Below are 17,762 nucleotides of genomic sequence, written 5' to 3' on the forward strand. Positions count from 1 at the left end.
ATCTTTGAACCTCTCTCACAGCGAAGCTAGGTTAATTCTAAGCAATTCTAAGCCTGTAAAAGAAAAAGAAATAGATAAATAAATACAAACCCGATTCCAAAAAAGTTGGGACACTGTACAAATTGTGAATAAAAACAGAATGCAATGATGTGGAAGTTTCAAATTTAAATATTTTATTCAGAATACAACATAGATGACATATCAAATGTTTAAACTAAGAAAATGTATCATTTTAAGGGAAAAATAAGTTGATTTTAAATTTCATGGCATTAACACATCTCAAAAAAGTTGGGACAAGGCCATGTTTACCACTGTGTGGCATCCCCTCTTTTTTTTATAACAGTCTGCAAACGTCTGGGGACTGAGGAGACAAGTTGCTCAAGTTTAGGAATAGGAATGTTGTCCCATTCTTGTCTAATACAGGCTTCTAGTTGTTCAGCTGTCTTAGGTCTTCTTTGTCGCTTCTTCCTCTTTATGATGCACCAAATGTTTTCTATGGTGAAAGATCTGGACTGCAGGCTGGCCATTTCAGTACTCGGATCCTTCTTCTACGCAGTCATGATGTTGTAATTGATGCAGTATGTGGTCTGGCATTGTCATGTTGGAAAATGCAAGGTCTTCCCTGAAAGAGACGACGTCTGGATGGGAGCATATGTTGTTCTAGAACTTGGATATACCTTTCAGCATTGAAGGTGCCTTTCCAGATGTGTAAGCTGCCCATGCCACACGCATTCATGCAGCCCCATACCATCAGAGATGCAGGCTTCTGAACTGAGCGCTGATAACAACTTTGTTTGGTTGTCCTTGTCCTCTTTAGTCCGGATGACATGGCTTCCCAGTTTTCCAAAAAGAACTTCAAATTTTGATTCGTCTGACCACAGAACAGTTTTCCACTTTGTCACAGTCCATTTTAAATGAGCCTTGGCCCAGAGAAAATGCCTGTGCTTCTGGATCATGTTTAGATATGGCTTCTTTTTTGACCTATAGAGTTTTAGCCGGCAACGGCGAATGGCATGGTGGATTACGTTCACCGTCAATGTTTTCTGGAAGAATTCCTGAGCGCATGTTGTGATTTCAATTACAGTAGCATTCCTGTATGTGATGCAGAAGATCACGGGCATCCAGCATGGTTTTCCGGCCTTGACCCTTACGCACAGAGATTGTTGCAGATTCTCTGAATCTTTGGATGATATTATGCACTGTAGATGATTATAACTTTAAACTCTTTGCAATTTTTCTCTGAGAAACTCCTTTCTGATATTGCTCCACTATTTTTCGCCGCAGCATTGGGGGAATTGGTGATCCTCTGCCCATCTTGACTTCTGAGAGACACTGCCACTCTGAGAGGCTCTTTTTATACCCAATCATGTTGTCAATTGACATAATAAGTTGCAAATTGGTCCTCCAGCTGTTCCTTATATGTACATTTAACTTTTCCGGCCTCTTATTGCTACCTGTCCCAACTTTTTTGGAATGTGTAGCTCTCATGAAATCCAAAATGAGCCAATATTTGGCAAAACATTTCGAAATGTCTCACTTTTAACATTTGATATGTTATCTATATTCTATTGTGAAAAAAATATAAGTTTATGAGATTTGTAAATTATTCCATTCCTTTTTTACTCACAATTTGTACAGTGTCCCAACTTTTTTGGAATCAGGTTTGTAAGATGCACATGTAAACAGGGCATTATGTGATTTATTGTAGTCTATAGAAACACATTCCAAGATTGAATTGCATTTTTGTGTGCAAAACAATGAATCATATGAATAATATTTATATTCTGTGTTTAATCATAGCACAATAAATACATTTTTAACATATTTGCTTTAATTTGGGTACTGCCAGTCATACCTGTTTTCCATTTCCTACCATGAAATTAACTTTACCACCTGTAGTATATGGATAAACACTGCTATTATGAATCCAGAATCAACAGAAAAAGAAGCTGAGGAATGACATGCTTGTAGTTTAATTAAAAGTTAATTCACCAAATATTCTGAAGGGGTCCGTATTTTATTTCATTTTATATTATTTTAAATATTTTTTATGGCGGATTGTGAATGGGTATCCCTTATTTTGCCTCAGTGAAGGTGGTAACCCTTAGGGTCATGGAAGTCAATAATGTACACATATATCAACTAACACTTCATACACAACATTTGTAACTCTTTTTAGGGTTTACGGCACCATTAGTTGTATTTGTTATATATTGTATTTATAAGTAGAAGCTATGTCAGCTCAGCTTTGCTCTGTGGATGTCTTGTTCCTGCTCTCTTCCAATGAGGTCCTGACAGATCATTTTGAAAGGAACAGATATTGCCTGTTTTATCTAAACGTGGAGTTTGCAGTGCTTGTTTAGGGTTATGAGAGGCGTATGATCATGGAACTGGAGAATCAGCAGTCATCTAAATGAGAAGTGCTCTTGCAGGTTTGACTCAAATGCAACCCTCTTCTACAGTGTCCCTCAACCTTCTTTGTGGTGACAGCTTTGAGAAGCACTGGGCTATAATATAAATAGAAGAGAAAAACAGGTTAATTTTGCCCTCATGTCTTGCATATTAAGCAGTGACTGCTTGGGCTCTCAAAGTATGTTAATGCTTGGTCTTTCCAAAGTGACTGACACTTGATAATGTCAACCTGCACACCATTAAAACTGCAATTACGATACTACAGTAAACAATACATATTGCAAAACCTTAGTTCCACCTGGATGCTTTTTAACTTCAGAGAGGAAGGCCTTGCATCATGCTCTTTACTCATCTATTGTATGCAGTACGAGATGATGGGGGCAGGTTTATGTTAAATGTGTTATTATCATCATTGTTATGACCATTTTAATGCATTATTTTTCCCCCAAAAACACACCTAATCACACCTAATCACACCTATTAACAGCCCTAGCATAACATAAATATAAATATAAAATTATAAATTGTGAAGAATGTTTGCTTTGTGTCTTAAAATAGTGAATGTTGATTAGAAATCCATACTTGTAGCTGTAATAATTACCTGTTTTAATTATTTTTTATGATTTGAAAGAATATAAACATGAATATAGACAAATGTTTCAAGGAGAACAACATCTGTATGTCTGTCAAATGTTGTTCTGTGAATGACTTTTTCACATGCAGTTCCACATGTTCACCACTAGATGTCCTACATTGTACTAATAGTTTTCTCTTGTAACCACTATTTTAGATTAGATTAGATTCAATTTTATTGTCATTGCACATGTAAGGTACAAGGCAACGAAATGCAGTTAGCATCTAACCAGAAGTGCAATTAGTAGTAAGTACAGGATATACAGTGTCTACAATATGTTACAAATGTACAATAAAATTACAGGTAAGGCAGTACTATGGACATAATTTACAGATTTCTAAATACTGTCAGCATGATATACATATAGGTGTACTATGAACATACTATACAGATGGATTGTGTATTAAGTTTATGTACACTATAAGCAGAAACTGTTTGGTTAACACAATTCTTCATTGGCTCATTGGATCAAAGTTGTTTATATTTTAATATGTAACAGTTCTGTATTTCATTTTGGAACTGATTGATTGTTGGCTTATGGACTTCAGCTATATATATATATATATTAAAACTGAGGTGCTTTATGTTATATCCCAAAGACTGAAGGATGGCAGTCCGGTGTGGGTATGGGAGAGTGGTATTATTATTTGACCAATATATTCATTTACTATAGGTTAAAGCAGGGGTGCCCAACCCTGCTCCTGGCGATCGACTGTCCTGCATTGTTTAGCTTCAACCCTAATCAAACACACCTGCCTTTAATTTTTAAGTAAGCCTGAAGACCTTAATTAGTTGCTTCAGGTGTGTTTGATTAGGGTTGGAGCTGAACTTTGCAGGACAGTCGATCGCCAGGAGCAGGGTTGGGCACCCCTGGGTTAAAGGGACAGTTCACGCCAAAATAAAACCTCTGTCGTCATTCTTCCAAACCTGTATGAGAAGATATTTTAAAGAATACTGGAAACCAAACAGCTGACTGTAGCCATTGACTTCTAAAGGTTTTTTTTTTTTTCTGTACGAAGTCAGTGGTTACTGTCAACTGTTTGCTTAACAAAGTTCATCGTAATATATTCTTTTTTCTTTTTTCTTTGACCCTTACCATATAAAGAAAAGGTAAATGAGCTTGTGTATGTGATAGCTACATCTGACACAAATAAAAAACTGTATGCTATATTAACATGCATCAGCCGTACTTTGAGAAACTGCCAAATATGTCTGGACAGAAGTCAGCTATGTTAAAGGTTTCACCAACTGGTGAAGTCATGGCCTAATGGTTAGAGAGTAGGACTCGCAATCCAAAGGTTGTGAGTTCAAGTCTCGAGCCGGCAGGATTTGTAGGTTGGGGGAGTGAATGTACAGCGCTCTCTCCACCTTCAATACCACAACTGAGGTGGCTTTGAGCAAGACACCGAACCCCCAACTGCTCCACGGGCACCACAGCATAAATGGCTGCCCACTGCTCCGGGTGTGTTTACAGTGTGTGTTTGTGTTCACTGCTGTGTGTGTGCACATTGGATGGGTTAAATGCAGAGCACGAATTCCGAGTATGGGTCACCATACTTGGCTGTATGTCATGTCACTTTCACTTTCAACATATTCTTCACTGGCGAAGGAGAGGCCACTTTCCAGTGCTGATTTACCTGATGATGAGACGCTGTCCAGTGCTGAACCCATTGTGTTCCATTGTTACTGATAGAGCTGTTAGTCACTCTTGAGGGGGAGGTTGAGGCTGACGATTTTCCAGTTACAGTTCTAGTGTTGTGAAAGTTTAAAAATCTGAAAATAAGTCAAAATCCCTTCGGCTACCAGTCTGTATGAAACAGACACTGCATTACTTGGGTGCACTCACTAATGTTCACAAAACTTTATTTTTTAAAGGAAAAATAATACTTCTAATTCTCTCCTTTTTTTTCTCTCCAGTGTAGATGTGTAGATTTTCTCTCAGTGGCTGCATAAGATTTCCTGACAAAATTACGAAATTACTGTTAAATTTACCGTATATATAATTTATAATAAATCCTTAGAACTTTCTGAACAAATATAGTTATAGGCAAACTTGGTGTTCTTTATAATTTCTGGCAAATAAAGAAAGTTTATCTGAAATCTTTTCTAGTTATGGTTCAGATTTTGTGTGCAGATTTTGTTGGTTCAGATTTTGGAATTAATTGGATATTGCCTCCCAGAATACTCTCTTATAACATCATGAAGTCTCATTACATATCAATGCTATTTTTAATTAATTTGAAAGGAAAAAAAAAATGATTAAAGTGAATGAAAGATAAAGTGAAGTGGTAGAAATGGAATCCAAACGGTATCTTTCCAGAGAATCAGAATCAAAATCAGAGCTTTGTTTACACACACACTCAAGGTATTCATCTTGGTTCTTTGACGAAAGTGGTCGTGACTGAAATAATATTTCTTGCTGTAGTATTAGTACTTGTTTTATAAATGCAGTGATGCCCATGATCACAGAGAGACTTGTCATATGAGGGAAATTCAGCATGTTATGTTAAATAATTACAGACCCAGCTCCAGAATAAAATCAGTGAGCTTGCTTCTTTGGTGAGGGTGATCTAACTTCATTTATCTAGGCCTAACCATATAATGTTTTTGCTGTTCATTGCTATGGCGCAAAGAGTATTCCTTTAGAAACACTAAAAAGCTGTCACTCATTTTGTTTCATCATAAATATATTAAAATCTATAGTGACTCGGCTATAGTGACTCGTTAAGCATATAAGTAGTACTGGTCAAGATAACTTGTAGTACCCGGATGAGCGGTGTGTTATTCAATTTGGCAGTTGTTATATTGTGACAAAACAATAAATGTCATGGGAGGGAGCAGGACCAGATAAGATATTTCTGCAGGAGGGAGCGGGCATGGGACACAGGTCTCTAATTCGGAGTTTGGATGAACAAAAAAAAAACAAAAAAAAAACAAGCTATTAGTGTTACAGATAAATAACTCAGAATCCAGTTGCAAATGAAATGTGATTTATTAGACTATAAATAATAAACAGGATCAAAATCCAGATGTGAAGATTCAAGCGAGTAGATGTGAATGATCAGATTGACACATGGAGATTGTGAAGCACTGACCCGATCCAACTAGGACAGTGGAATCCAGCAAGACTTTGGTTTCCACACAAGAATGAATTCGAGGCAGAAAGCAACCAGGAACGCAGACTCTGGCGAGAACAAGTAGTATGAGCAAGGACAAACAACAATCTGACAACATGCAGTACAAAACATGAGACAGATAAAAGGCAGGACAGAATGAGCGGCAGGTGCAGCCGCACTGATTAGCTCATCAGCACCGCGGTTGCCGGAGCAACGCTAATTGAGCAATCAGACAAGTAACACCACTCTTCCAGAGGAACCTACCTGGCGATTGGAATCATCGATAAGCGAATGATCCAGTATGTCCCTAGCAGGAACCCAACTCCTCTCCTCTGGACCATAACCCTCCCAGTCCACCAGGTACTGAAATCCACGTCCCCCTCCGCCTCGAGTCCAGATGCGTTTTTCCCAATAAGTGGGTTCCCATCTACGAGTTGTGGCGGTGGGGGAACTAGGGCAGGCGGATTAATGGTAGAACGAAAAACTGGCTTTAATTTGGAAACTTGGAAGACCGAATGAATTCTCCTGTACACAGGAGGAAGTTTGAGGCAGACTCCCACCAGACTAATAATCTTGGTGACAGTAAACGGGCCAATAAATTTGGGAGCAAGCTTATTACAGACTGTACGGAGAGAAATAATCTTAGATGAAAGCCACACTTTTTGACCAACGACATAGACGGGAGGCGTTGACAGGTGGCGATCGGCCTGGGCCTTGGTGCAAGACCCCACCCGGAGGATGGCTTCTCTAGCCCTCTTCCAGGTGCGGTGTCACCTCTGGACAAAGGTCTGGGCAGAGGGGACCGCGACTTCAGATTCCATCCTCTGGGAAATAGGTGGCTGGTAATCTATGCTACACTCAAATTGAGATAGATGACGCTGGTAAAGAATTGTGTGTGTACTCCACCCATGAAAGTTGCTGACTCCAAGAGGATGGGTTCTCTTGACACCAAACACCGCAACACACGTTCCAAATCTTGGTTGGCCCTCTCCTTCTGACCTTTACTCTGGGGATGGAACCCAGAAGAAAGATTAACAGTCGCCCCTAACAAACGACAATTCTTTTAAAAATTTGGAAACAAACTGAGGCCCCTTGTCAGACACCACGTCCACTGGGAGGCCATGAAGATGAAAGACGTGATCAATGACAACAACTGCTGTTTCTCTGGCTGAGGGTATTTTGGGCAGAGGAATGAAAGGAGTTGCCTTCGAGAACCAGTCCACCACGGTTAAAACTACCGTGTTACCTTGAGACGGTGAGAACAAAAATCAAGCAAAATGTGGGACCAGTGTCTCGAAGGAACAGACAGCGGTTGAAGGAGTCAATTGGAAGCTGTAAAACAGAGCAGGCCAAAACAAAAATGTTGTATGTCATGGGCCATAGATTGCCATCAGAATCATTGTTTAATGAGAAAAACTGTTCGACTAACCCCCGCATGACAGGCTACTTTGGAACAATGACCCCAATGGACGACATTAGACCATAATCCTTCTGGCACAAATAAACAACTTAGTGGGCATCCAGGCGGAGGCATTACCCCTTGTAAGGCCCTTCACTTCACTTGCAACTGGATTCTGAGTTATTTATCCGTAACAGAATGATCTGACCAGGATGGATCCAGCAAGTGTTGCGGAGCTCAGAGACATTCTTTCTGGCAGCAGTGCTCGCATTGAGCAGCAAGAAGAGCATAATTGCTGTTAATAGTGTTAATCGTCTGTTTGTTTACGTCTTTTATCGATTTTTCTGAACATTTCTGCCGTATGCACATAAACTGACAGTCATCACTGATAAGCTACTACTAAATATTGTAGAAACTTAATTTTCTGTAAAGTTGCTTTGCAATGATTTGTATCGTAAGAAGCGCTATACAAATAAACTTGAATTGAATTGAATTGAACATCCGGTAGCTGTTGATTCTGAAGTCTGGACAAATACATGTCAAGCCTGAAAGATGTTGGGCTTGTAATGTCATTGCAGTTTTCATGTTTACTAGTGTCTGTTCATGTAATGCAGGGATTCCCAAACTTATTTGTCAGCTAAACCACATTGTCCCTTGAAAAACCTCTGAGAGAGTTATTATTCTAATAATTTAACATCACATTTGCATGTTTACAGTTTGGTGTTGGTAAATAGTCACATTGACATGCAGGTATACAAATAAAATAATTCTGTTTTTAGTGCTGTATTTAAATTATATAATTTTACATTTTATGATGTTAATTGTTAGCTTTTTATCAACTCACAAACCTTATGTTTGTTAACTTTTAAGTTAACTTAAGTTCCTACATTAAGACCAGTTTGTGAAACCCTGGTGTAATGTAATGTTTAATGCAAATTATGATGTTGATATAAAAAAATAATTTAATGTATTGTCAGGGTTATGGACCTGTGTCTGTGTGTTTTTACCCTCCATGTGCCTGCCCTGACCCAGTTTTCTGTGTATTTGATTGTCCATTTGGATCAGGTGTGTCTGTCTAATTAAGCTTGTTACCTAATTTATTTAAGTCTGTGCAGTCTGTTTCTGTTGGGTCTACAAGTTATGTTCCTGAGTCATTCCTCGTTCCTGTAGTGGAATTTCCCCTGGGTGTGTTCATTAAAATTTAATGCTTCTCCACGTCTCCTGCGTTCCTTCAGGCAGTGAACCGTGACATGTATCTATCTGAATGTTCTTCCTTTGTGCTTTTTATAAAAATGGTACACTTAATAGTAAGTTTAAAACAAGTGAGATAAAAATAAATAAATAAAAAAGTAATCTAAATGGTAATTAGAATACATCACTGCAAATAAGTAACCTTGCTTATGTTACTAACTACAGTTGTCATCATAACCTGTAATCAGAAACGGACTAAAATTTACCCAGCACTGCTGATCGACAGATTCTTCTTCTTCTATTATTTTTTTAAAATTGTTTTTAGTCATAAAAAATGTTAGATCAGATTAACATTATCTGGTTATTAAAATTTCTACCCTACAAACAAATAAATAAATGTTGCTGGTTGTACGTTTGAGTTCCATTCTTCCAGTCCTCCTCTGAGATCCTATTGGTGCCAGTAAGTTTGCAAAGAAAAGCATCTCCTTCCCATCGGCAAACGAGGAGTTAAGAGGAACATAAATGAAGAGGTGAAACATGAACACGAACTGCTCAGAGGAGAGCAGAGAAAGATGTGTGCGCTGCTGACAGACCCTCGTCTCTTCATCTGATCTCCGCTCAGAATGCAGGCGCTCTCCACGGACACTTCGGGGGAAAGTTTCAAGAGGATGAAGGTGGAAAATCTGCAGAATGAGAAGATGCAGTGCATCTCGGAATATAACAGAGATGCACCGAAAGCAACTTTCATCGACAAACAGGGTTAGTGTAGCAGCTGAGAGGGAGAAGAAAAATATCAATGAAGGACATCTGTTTTAAGTATTTGTGTTGCATTACCATTTATGTAATCTATGTAATTTTGATGACTTGTGAAGATCAGCGAAAAGACAAGAAGAAAAGAAGCGTGAAGCCCAGCAGACCTGCAGGCACAGAATGTGAAGCTGTGAGAGAAGCTGGAGTAGATCTTCAAGGATCTGACCTGTGGAAGAGATTTCATGAGATCGGCACAGAGATGATCATCACCAAAGCCGGGAGGTAATCACTACTTAACCTTAATATTAGCCTTCACTTGTGTTGACCTTTAAGGCTGGATTGCACTAAAATGAGGCATATATTTCTGTGTGAGTTTGTTGTGTTTAGAATGACAGTATGTTAGTTTGTGGTCCTTGTTTAACGTACAATGCCCAGTTTTTCCTCTTTAACCATTTACAAAGTCAGCAAGTGTATGAAGCTACTAAAAAATCAGTGAAATCTGTAAACTCTGACTGCCCATAAATCGTACACAACTAGTGTCAGCTTGTCAGAGTTTATTTGACTTATGTTTTAACTATTGGAAGTAGGCCTATGCTAAATGTATTATACTATCCAGTATGTTTACCTGTAACTAGTCAAACTGCAGTAATGATGTTATAATGTCAGTGTTGACTGTGTATCAATCATCTCCTCAGGAGAATGTTCCCCTCGGTCCGAATCAAGGTGCGCAATTTGGATCCCGACCAGCAATACTCCATTGCTATGGACATCATGCCTGTGGACTCAAAGAGATACAGGTCCTTCAGCCTGAACTGATTCTCAAACAAACAATTAAATTAGTGAATGAAGATGTCATTCTCATCATTCTCACATCATTCTCATCTCAAATAAATGCATGTAAAAAAAATAAATAAAAAAATATTAAGTAATAACATACACTTGCTTCAAATGCTTAAATCGTGTATTGAGGAGAACAAGGAACAGCACTGGAAATCTTCTCTATTGTTACCTTCACCTGTGTCAGGTATGTGTACCACAGCTCTCAGTGGATGGTGGCTGGAAACACGGATCATTCCTGTGTTCCTCCTCGTCTGTGTGTCCACCCGGACTCGCCGTCTTCAGGACAGACCTGGATGAGACAGATCATCAGCTTTGATCGTGTTAAACTCACCAACAATGAGATGGATGACAAAGGCCATGTGAGTTCCCTTCTTTAACATGACTACTTCTACACTACAACAATTAACAATAACAGTTATATATATAAACTAAATATGTCCAATGTGAAATTCAGATCATCCTGAAGTCCATGCACAAGTACAGACCACGCATACACATAATTGAGCACAGTCCTGTTGAGCGGCTGTCACAGACTCTGGTGTCTCTGCCGGCGGATGGCGTCTGCACCTTCTCCTTCTCTGAGACTCAGTTCACCACTGTCACAGCCTACCAGAACCAGCAGGTGACATCTCAACACTTAACTCTGCAGTTTAGCTCAGATTAATAGAACATGCTTCTGCATTTATGTTGGAAAATATGACAGAATTTGAGTAGGGTCCAAAAGTCTGTGACCAGACTGAAATCTGAGTAAAGTATGTCTAAATTAGACTGACCCCGAAGTAGAGTAATAATTATTGGTAGCTTACATAATAAAACCTGTTCTATTACATATGTTCCATTTTACAGATACTATAAAACCTGGAACATGTAATGCTATGGCAAGTCATTCTGATTTCAAGCATATGATATTAAAACACAATTTATATCTCATAATTGTGACTTTTTTTCTGACAGCTCTGCTTTTTTCTTACAACTGTGAGTTTACTTCTTTTCTCAAAGTTGTGAGATAACAATATGCAATTGTGAGTTATAACACAATTCAGAGGAAAAAGTTTTTTTTTTCTCCCTCAGTTTATATCTTATAGAGTTTATATCTTACAATTCTGACTTTATAACTCACTACGCATGTTATGGAGACAGAAATGTGAGATATAAACTTGCAGTTGTGAGAAATTCTGACTTTATTTCTCAGAACTGCACGTTTATATTTTGCCGTTTTAAATTGTGAGTTTATATCTCACGATTCTGAGAAAAAAGTCAGAAGTGTGAGATAAAAAGTTGCAATTACATTATTTTTATTCAGTGGTGGAAACAGGCTTCCACATGTGTAAAATCATAGGTCTGTATGGAGAAATATATATCTGCCAGTGTGTTTGACTGATTGTGTATTTCCGGCTACCTTTAAATAACAAAACTGAAGATCGACAGGAATCCTTTTGCCAAGGGCTTCAGGGAACGAAATGGGTAATGAAAGCTACTCTCTGTATGAACTATATTACATATGTTTGCCAAGCTATAAAAAGGTTCTTACAGTGGCGTAATAATCTGAAATAAACACATAAAAATTGATGATTTTTATGACTCTTGATGATGTTGTACATATGTTAGCAGATGTCTGAAATCTCATTCTTCTGCAATGTGTTTTAGAGGCGTGCTGGATGGGATGCTGGAGTCGTATGCATGGCACAGTCCCTTTAACCTCGACTTCAAATCTTTTGCTATGCAGCTACAGGGTATGTTTCATTTTGTTATTATTTTAGCTAAAATGTTCACTAACAATAGTTTCCATTAAGAGCCATCATGCATTCATTTTATCTGACTGCAGGCAGATGTTATGGAGCTCCAGCAAGCTTCGGTATCTCCTCCTCAGTGCCATCCTTCTTGCCCAGCTGCTTCTCTCCAGCAGCTCCTCCCGTCACGTTCTCAAGCCCTCAGTGCTGCAAGGTGCTCCCTTCACACAGTGTTCTCACATGCAGAGCGTACTGCAGCTTCTGCCTGGGCAAACTCAGCACTTACACTGGGCTGCGACCCGAGTTAGATCTGCCCTTCATGACGGCTCTCCAGGTACAGAGAGGAGACCGGTGCAGGAGTCGCTGGCTTCAGGACTCCTCCTCAAGAAGTGCTTCAGCTGGATGGGCCTCCGCAGAATATCAAACTCAGAAAGACAACAGAGAGCCAGCCTTTGTGTCTCCCTACAGCTACAGTTCCCCCGCGAGTCGCCGCTTCTCTACTGTTACTCATCATCTGAAGCTGGCTCGTGCTGAGAGCCTGTACCAAATGCCCCTGATCTCCTCCATCAGTTACTGCCCTGACACCAAACCTGTCAAAGCATGCACTCTAGTGAGGGCACTTGTAGCCCAATACAGCAGGATCTCATGAGCACACCTACATTTACACAGAAACTAAATGTAAATATTGACTGTGTGTGAATGGTACCATTTTTTTTGTATGAACAACTTTAGAGAAATAAAAATGTTTATGAATCCTTATCGAATCTATGAACATTAATTTTGTGGAATTAACCAGGTGATTCTGTTGTATTTATAATCTATGAGATTAATAATGAAAAAAAAAGAACACATTGCAACTCTGAAACTGTAATGTTTTGTTCAGTGACATCTGGAGCCACATTCAACTTGTTTTAAAAGAAATGCACAATTTTAAACAAGACTCTATCTTAAAACGAATACAAACTCTATAATCATTTAACCATTTCTAACCATTTCAACTGGTAATCATTTTGAAACATTTAAAGCAGGCAGGGTTAACCTTACAGTAGCACTCCACACTGATTACTGTCAGACTTCTCAAAAGCCTTCGTTACTTTAACAATGCCTTGGATTAATCTTAAAAAATAAAGCTGTACATAAACCACAAATAGGATATGAAACAGTTATTGAAAAAGCATATGTCCTTTGCCCTAAACTCCTGAAACATTAGTGTTTCATATTTTAAAGTTGCCGATGCAATTTGGGAAAGAAATAGTACAGTAACAGTTTTTTTTTTTTTTTCAGTAAATTCACTATTAGCTAATCAGTAGCTACTATTATTCATATATCCCGCATAACTGCTATATACAGGTTCATAATTAATGTGAAGTATGCATAATGTATAATTCATTCTAAAGTGAAGATCATGGTAATAAACTAATAATGACTCAATTGTTACAAAATTTTGCAAAAGGAATTATTATGCAGAACCTTACAAAAAAACCAATCGCTTACAATAATTTTAGTCATTACTAGATAGTTATCATGTTATTCACTTTAGAATACTGATCCAAATAATCAGTAATTGCTTAGGAAGACTTTGGTAATATTTGAGTCATTACTAATCAGTTACCATGACCATCACATTAGGATTAATTATACATTATGCATTGATCATATAAATTATGGATTGGTATACAGTAGCTGTATTAGTAGTTCTAAGGGAGGTATAAAATTAGCTAATAGTGAACTACTGTATTGGACTAAGCACTGTTACTTACTAAATCATTAATCAGAGTTTGTTGTTAGTTACTAGAGTATTAAAGTTGCTTTGCTCGTATGTTCCTGTGTAGTTATTCATTAATGACGAACCAGTAGTCTAAAGTGTTTCCCTCACAGTATATAGGTATATTGTGTAATGGACTGTGAGCTCATAAAACTATAAATAACACTGTTAATTTTGTTGTGTGTAAGTGTACTGGTGAATAGCAGCATGCATGTGTGGGAAGCTTTGATACTTCTATCTCAATGAGAGCGAAAACGGTCTGAATCAGCAGCCACTGTTGTGTTGTTCCTTTCACCTCTTCCCCCTCCACTCCCTAGAACAGCAATACCACTTCTTCTTTTTTTAAGCATTTTTAAAAGCTGTGCGAGAGCTAACAAGTGCTAGAACAGTGGGTTTCATGACTCATGTTTTATGGTCCGGATTAGAGATAAGATTTGCCATATAGAATATTTTGCTCTATGTGAGTATACTGTATGTATGCAGATAAAGTTGAATGTTCTATATAAACAACATTAAATATGTTGCTTGCTGATAATAAAGTTGACACTTTGAAACAATATAAGCAATCAAGCAGCTGAGATTCTACATATCACATCACATGAGTGTACTGTATGTACAGTATGTGGTGTGTATTTGATGATGTGTATCACTGACGCTTGTAAATGATGCGCATAAAGGATAACATTTTGATTGTATGGTATCATATTTTACACAGCACATTGTACATAATAGTCTCGTTAGTGCCCAAGTGTGAAACCAAAGGCGATTGTGGCAAGAAATGAAAAACCTAATTTGATCTTCGATAATTCGACCAAATAAATCAATAAATAAATAAAAACTTGGGAGAAACCAGGAAACACACCAGGTGGCAGGTTCCCAAATAATGTCGGTAAAAAGTTGCTATGTTAATACATTGACTGAACTGTAAGATGAAGTCTTTGAGGTCCATCCAGAATTGAATACCACAGTGCAGGCAAATTTAGTGTTGTATGATGTAGACAGTATTAATATTGTTTGTCATATTGAAATTGCTTTGCCTCTGTGGATAAAAGTAAAATGATTTTCTCCTGAGGGCACCTCGGCCCAGGAGTGCCTTTAGCCAGTTTATCCAGCTTCCTGTGTGTGACACTTCTCCATTTGATCCATCTGATCCGTGTGGCTCTGACTGGAAGAGCGCGGACCTCAGGATCAGGTGGCTGAGCCAAACAGGTGATTTAGAGCCGCTGCGCTTTGAAGCTGGTGTGTGAGGTCAGCGGCGTCAGGTGTCTGCAGATGCTGCTGTCCGTCTGAGAGCTGATGTTCAGGATGTGTTCAGCGTGGCTCCACCGCCCCGGGCCCCTGTGCAGGTAATTGATTTCAGGGCACATGCCCCTCCCGCCTCGGCTGCTGAGTGTTTAGAGTCCACGGCCCGGCCTGTGGTGCGCTGTCAACGCTAATTCAATTAGAGACGCAGGAGTGTGACTAACTGCAACCTGCCAAGCAACTTTCCATATGTGTGCCTTAACCCCCCTCACCACACACACACACACACACTCATGCTGATGTACATGTGCATGTCCTTAGACACATTTATGCAATGCTGTACATCTTATCTTTTGTCAGCCTTTATGATTTTTATTTATTCAGGCCTATTTATTTATTTTTGCATTGTGACATTATTTTTTTTTAGAAAAAATAACACATTTGCAAACCTCTGTTTAAAAAAAATAAAAGAAATATGACCTAGACGCATATTCATCCAGTCGTTTTTTCACATGACATCTGATGTGAAATGCTATTATGCCTTTAATATCGATGAATCTGCATAGGTTTACAGTAGACTGGAGAATCATCATCATCATTTTCTTCAGAAAGTTAAATCTGGATCAGAATTATCTGTGGCCAGTTGTTCAAAAGTAATCTGATGAGATTTTGGCTCAGATTGGATCAAATCTTTAAAATGGGTTGTTCAAAAGAAGAAGAAGAAGAAGGAAAAAAAAAAAGGATTCTGAATTCGGAATAGATCACAAAATCCAGTCTTGGTTTTGATCTGGATTAATTCCTCAGTTTGTGTTTTTCAAAACATTTTCATAAAAACGGGATACTTTTGATCCAAAAAACTGGATTATTCTGATCCCAGCAGAAGGGTAGATTTCAGGAACAAAAATGTAATAAAACTTTAAAACTGGTCAAAAAATGACAACATTTGTAACATGTAATATATCCCCAAATCCTGCAACAGCTGTCAATATCAAACAAAAATATTATATTTCATTTAAAGTTTTTATTTATTTATTTATTTTATCACCGATTGTAAACTACATTGGCACAATCATCAGATATGGACCAGTCAGAACTAGAATGCAAAACATTGGCATTTTTTTCCTCATCTCATTTTTCTCCATCATCATGTCTCTTTCAGGCTCTGTAGAGCACTAGTAATCCAGATTTGGAAATCTGAAAACGTGTGTATCTGGATCAGGGTGATCCAATCCAATTTTGCTTTGAATAACTGGCACAAAAGTAAAATGGGTTACCTGATCAAGCAAAACACTGGATTTCTAAATCCAGATCATTCTGATCCAGATTAAACGTTTTGAACAACTGTCCCCTGTGTTTTGCTATTCTCACTTCTGTGCTGGTTTTCTTTGGATTTGACACTTTTTTTTCAGATGACCTAATCCAGAGGGTTAGTTTCCTTTAGATTTGCTGAAATCTTTTATAAAAATATTTAAAGCTATTACTGAGTTAAATGGGAAAGTATCAAGTAGACATTACAAATAGTAGCTTTAGAAAGAAATATTTGATTTGATTCAACATACAATTTAATACACATAAACGTTTATGCTATATTTGCCCAACATAAACAAAGGAACATAAAAGAAGACAATTTGAGAAACATCAGTTTTTTTTTTTTATTGTTCATGCAATGAAAGTCACTGGTAACCAAAACAGCTTTGTTACCAACAGTCTTCAAAATACCTTCTTTTGTGTTGCGCAAGTCATTCATGTTTGATGAAACTACAATATGAGTAAATGACTCACTCAAAATAATATTTTTTTGGTGAATTTTTATTTTAATGTTTTATTTATTTGTGTGTTTGTTTTATTTTATTTTATTTTTTTAATAAATTAAATGATACTCTAAAGAAGAAGCTAAACCGGTCAGCAGGTGGCGGTAAATGTCTTTATGAGTCATTCATTCATTCAATTCATTCAAACGGCTGATTCATTCAGGAAGAAGTAGGCTCTCTTTATGAATAGGCCTTTGAATTATTGGTTCACAAGATTTGTTTAAAATGAGGATTCAAACTTAACACAGATGTGTTGCTCACAGGCGCACAACAGTTCAAGAAATATTGTGTTTACAATTTAACAATATTAAATTCTTATATACTGAACTGTTTTATAAAACCACATTTAAACTTGTGATGTTCGAGACAAAAATACAAAAGCATTTGTGTGATATCGCTTATATAATATGAAATAAATATGTGATGGCCAACATATTCCCTCAGACATGCTCTGTCTGTAAATGAGTCGAGAGAGACGGGTTCCATGATCCTGACACCACCTCTTATAACCAGAATCCAGAAAAGTTTGTTAAACCACAGTTAAAATAGCATGCATAAACTCTCTTTTACACATAGATCCAACTTATTACTACATTGTGAAAGGTAAAGCAATATTTTGTTTTTTTTGTTTTAGAAGTTGCATTCAAAGTCTCTTTGGTTTGAATGAGGCTTGCGTTTGATGATTTTCTCCGTCTCTGAGCATGTGAGGCTGAGACACGAGAGCGGGATGAGAGCTCAGCTCTTTACCACAGGGATGTGTTGAGAAAAGTACTGTTGACTCCAGACACTTTTAAAGTGGGAAAGTGATAGGGCCAGCTGCAAAACGCAATAAAAAACAAATTAGAAGCATTAGCACATACGTGAGGAAACAC

The 17,762-nt window shown here is 37.8% G+C and overlaps 1 protein-coding gene across 1 annotated transcript; it reads left to right on the forward strand.

Moving 5' to 3' along the window:
* The first annotated feature begins 8,724 nt into the window (after nt 1–8,724).
* On the forward strand, nt 8,725–12,819 carry LOC109085644 (T-box transcription factor TBX22-like). Its single transcript, XM_019100159.2, has 9 exons — nt 8,725–9,282; nt 9,375–9,511; nt 9,625–9,784; nt 10,198–10,299; nt 10,527–10,701; nt 10,797–10,964; nt 11,748–11,806; nt 11,990–12,075; nt 12,168–12,819. The coding sequence occupies exons 1-9, from the start codon at nt 9,275–9,277 to the stop codon at nt 12,719–12,721; spliced, it is 1,449 nt and encodes a 482-aa protein (XP_018955704.2). The 5' UTR covers nt 8,725–9,274; the 3' UTR covers nt 12,722–12,819.
* Nucleotides 12,820–17,762: the final 4,943 nt, after the last annotated feature.

Source organism: Cyprinus carpio, chromosome A21, assembly GCF_018340385.1.
Source record: "Cyprinus carpio isolate SPL01 chromosome A21, ASM1834038v1, whole genome shotgun sequence".
Taxonomy (NCBI): domain Eukaryota; kingdom Metazoa; phylum Chordata; class Actinopteri; order Cypriniformes; family Cyprinidae; genus Cyprinus; species Cyprinus carpio.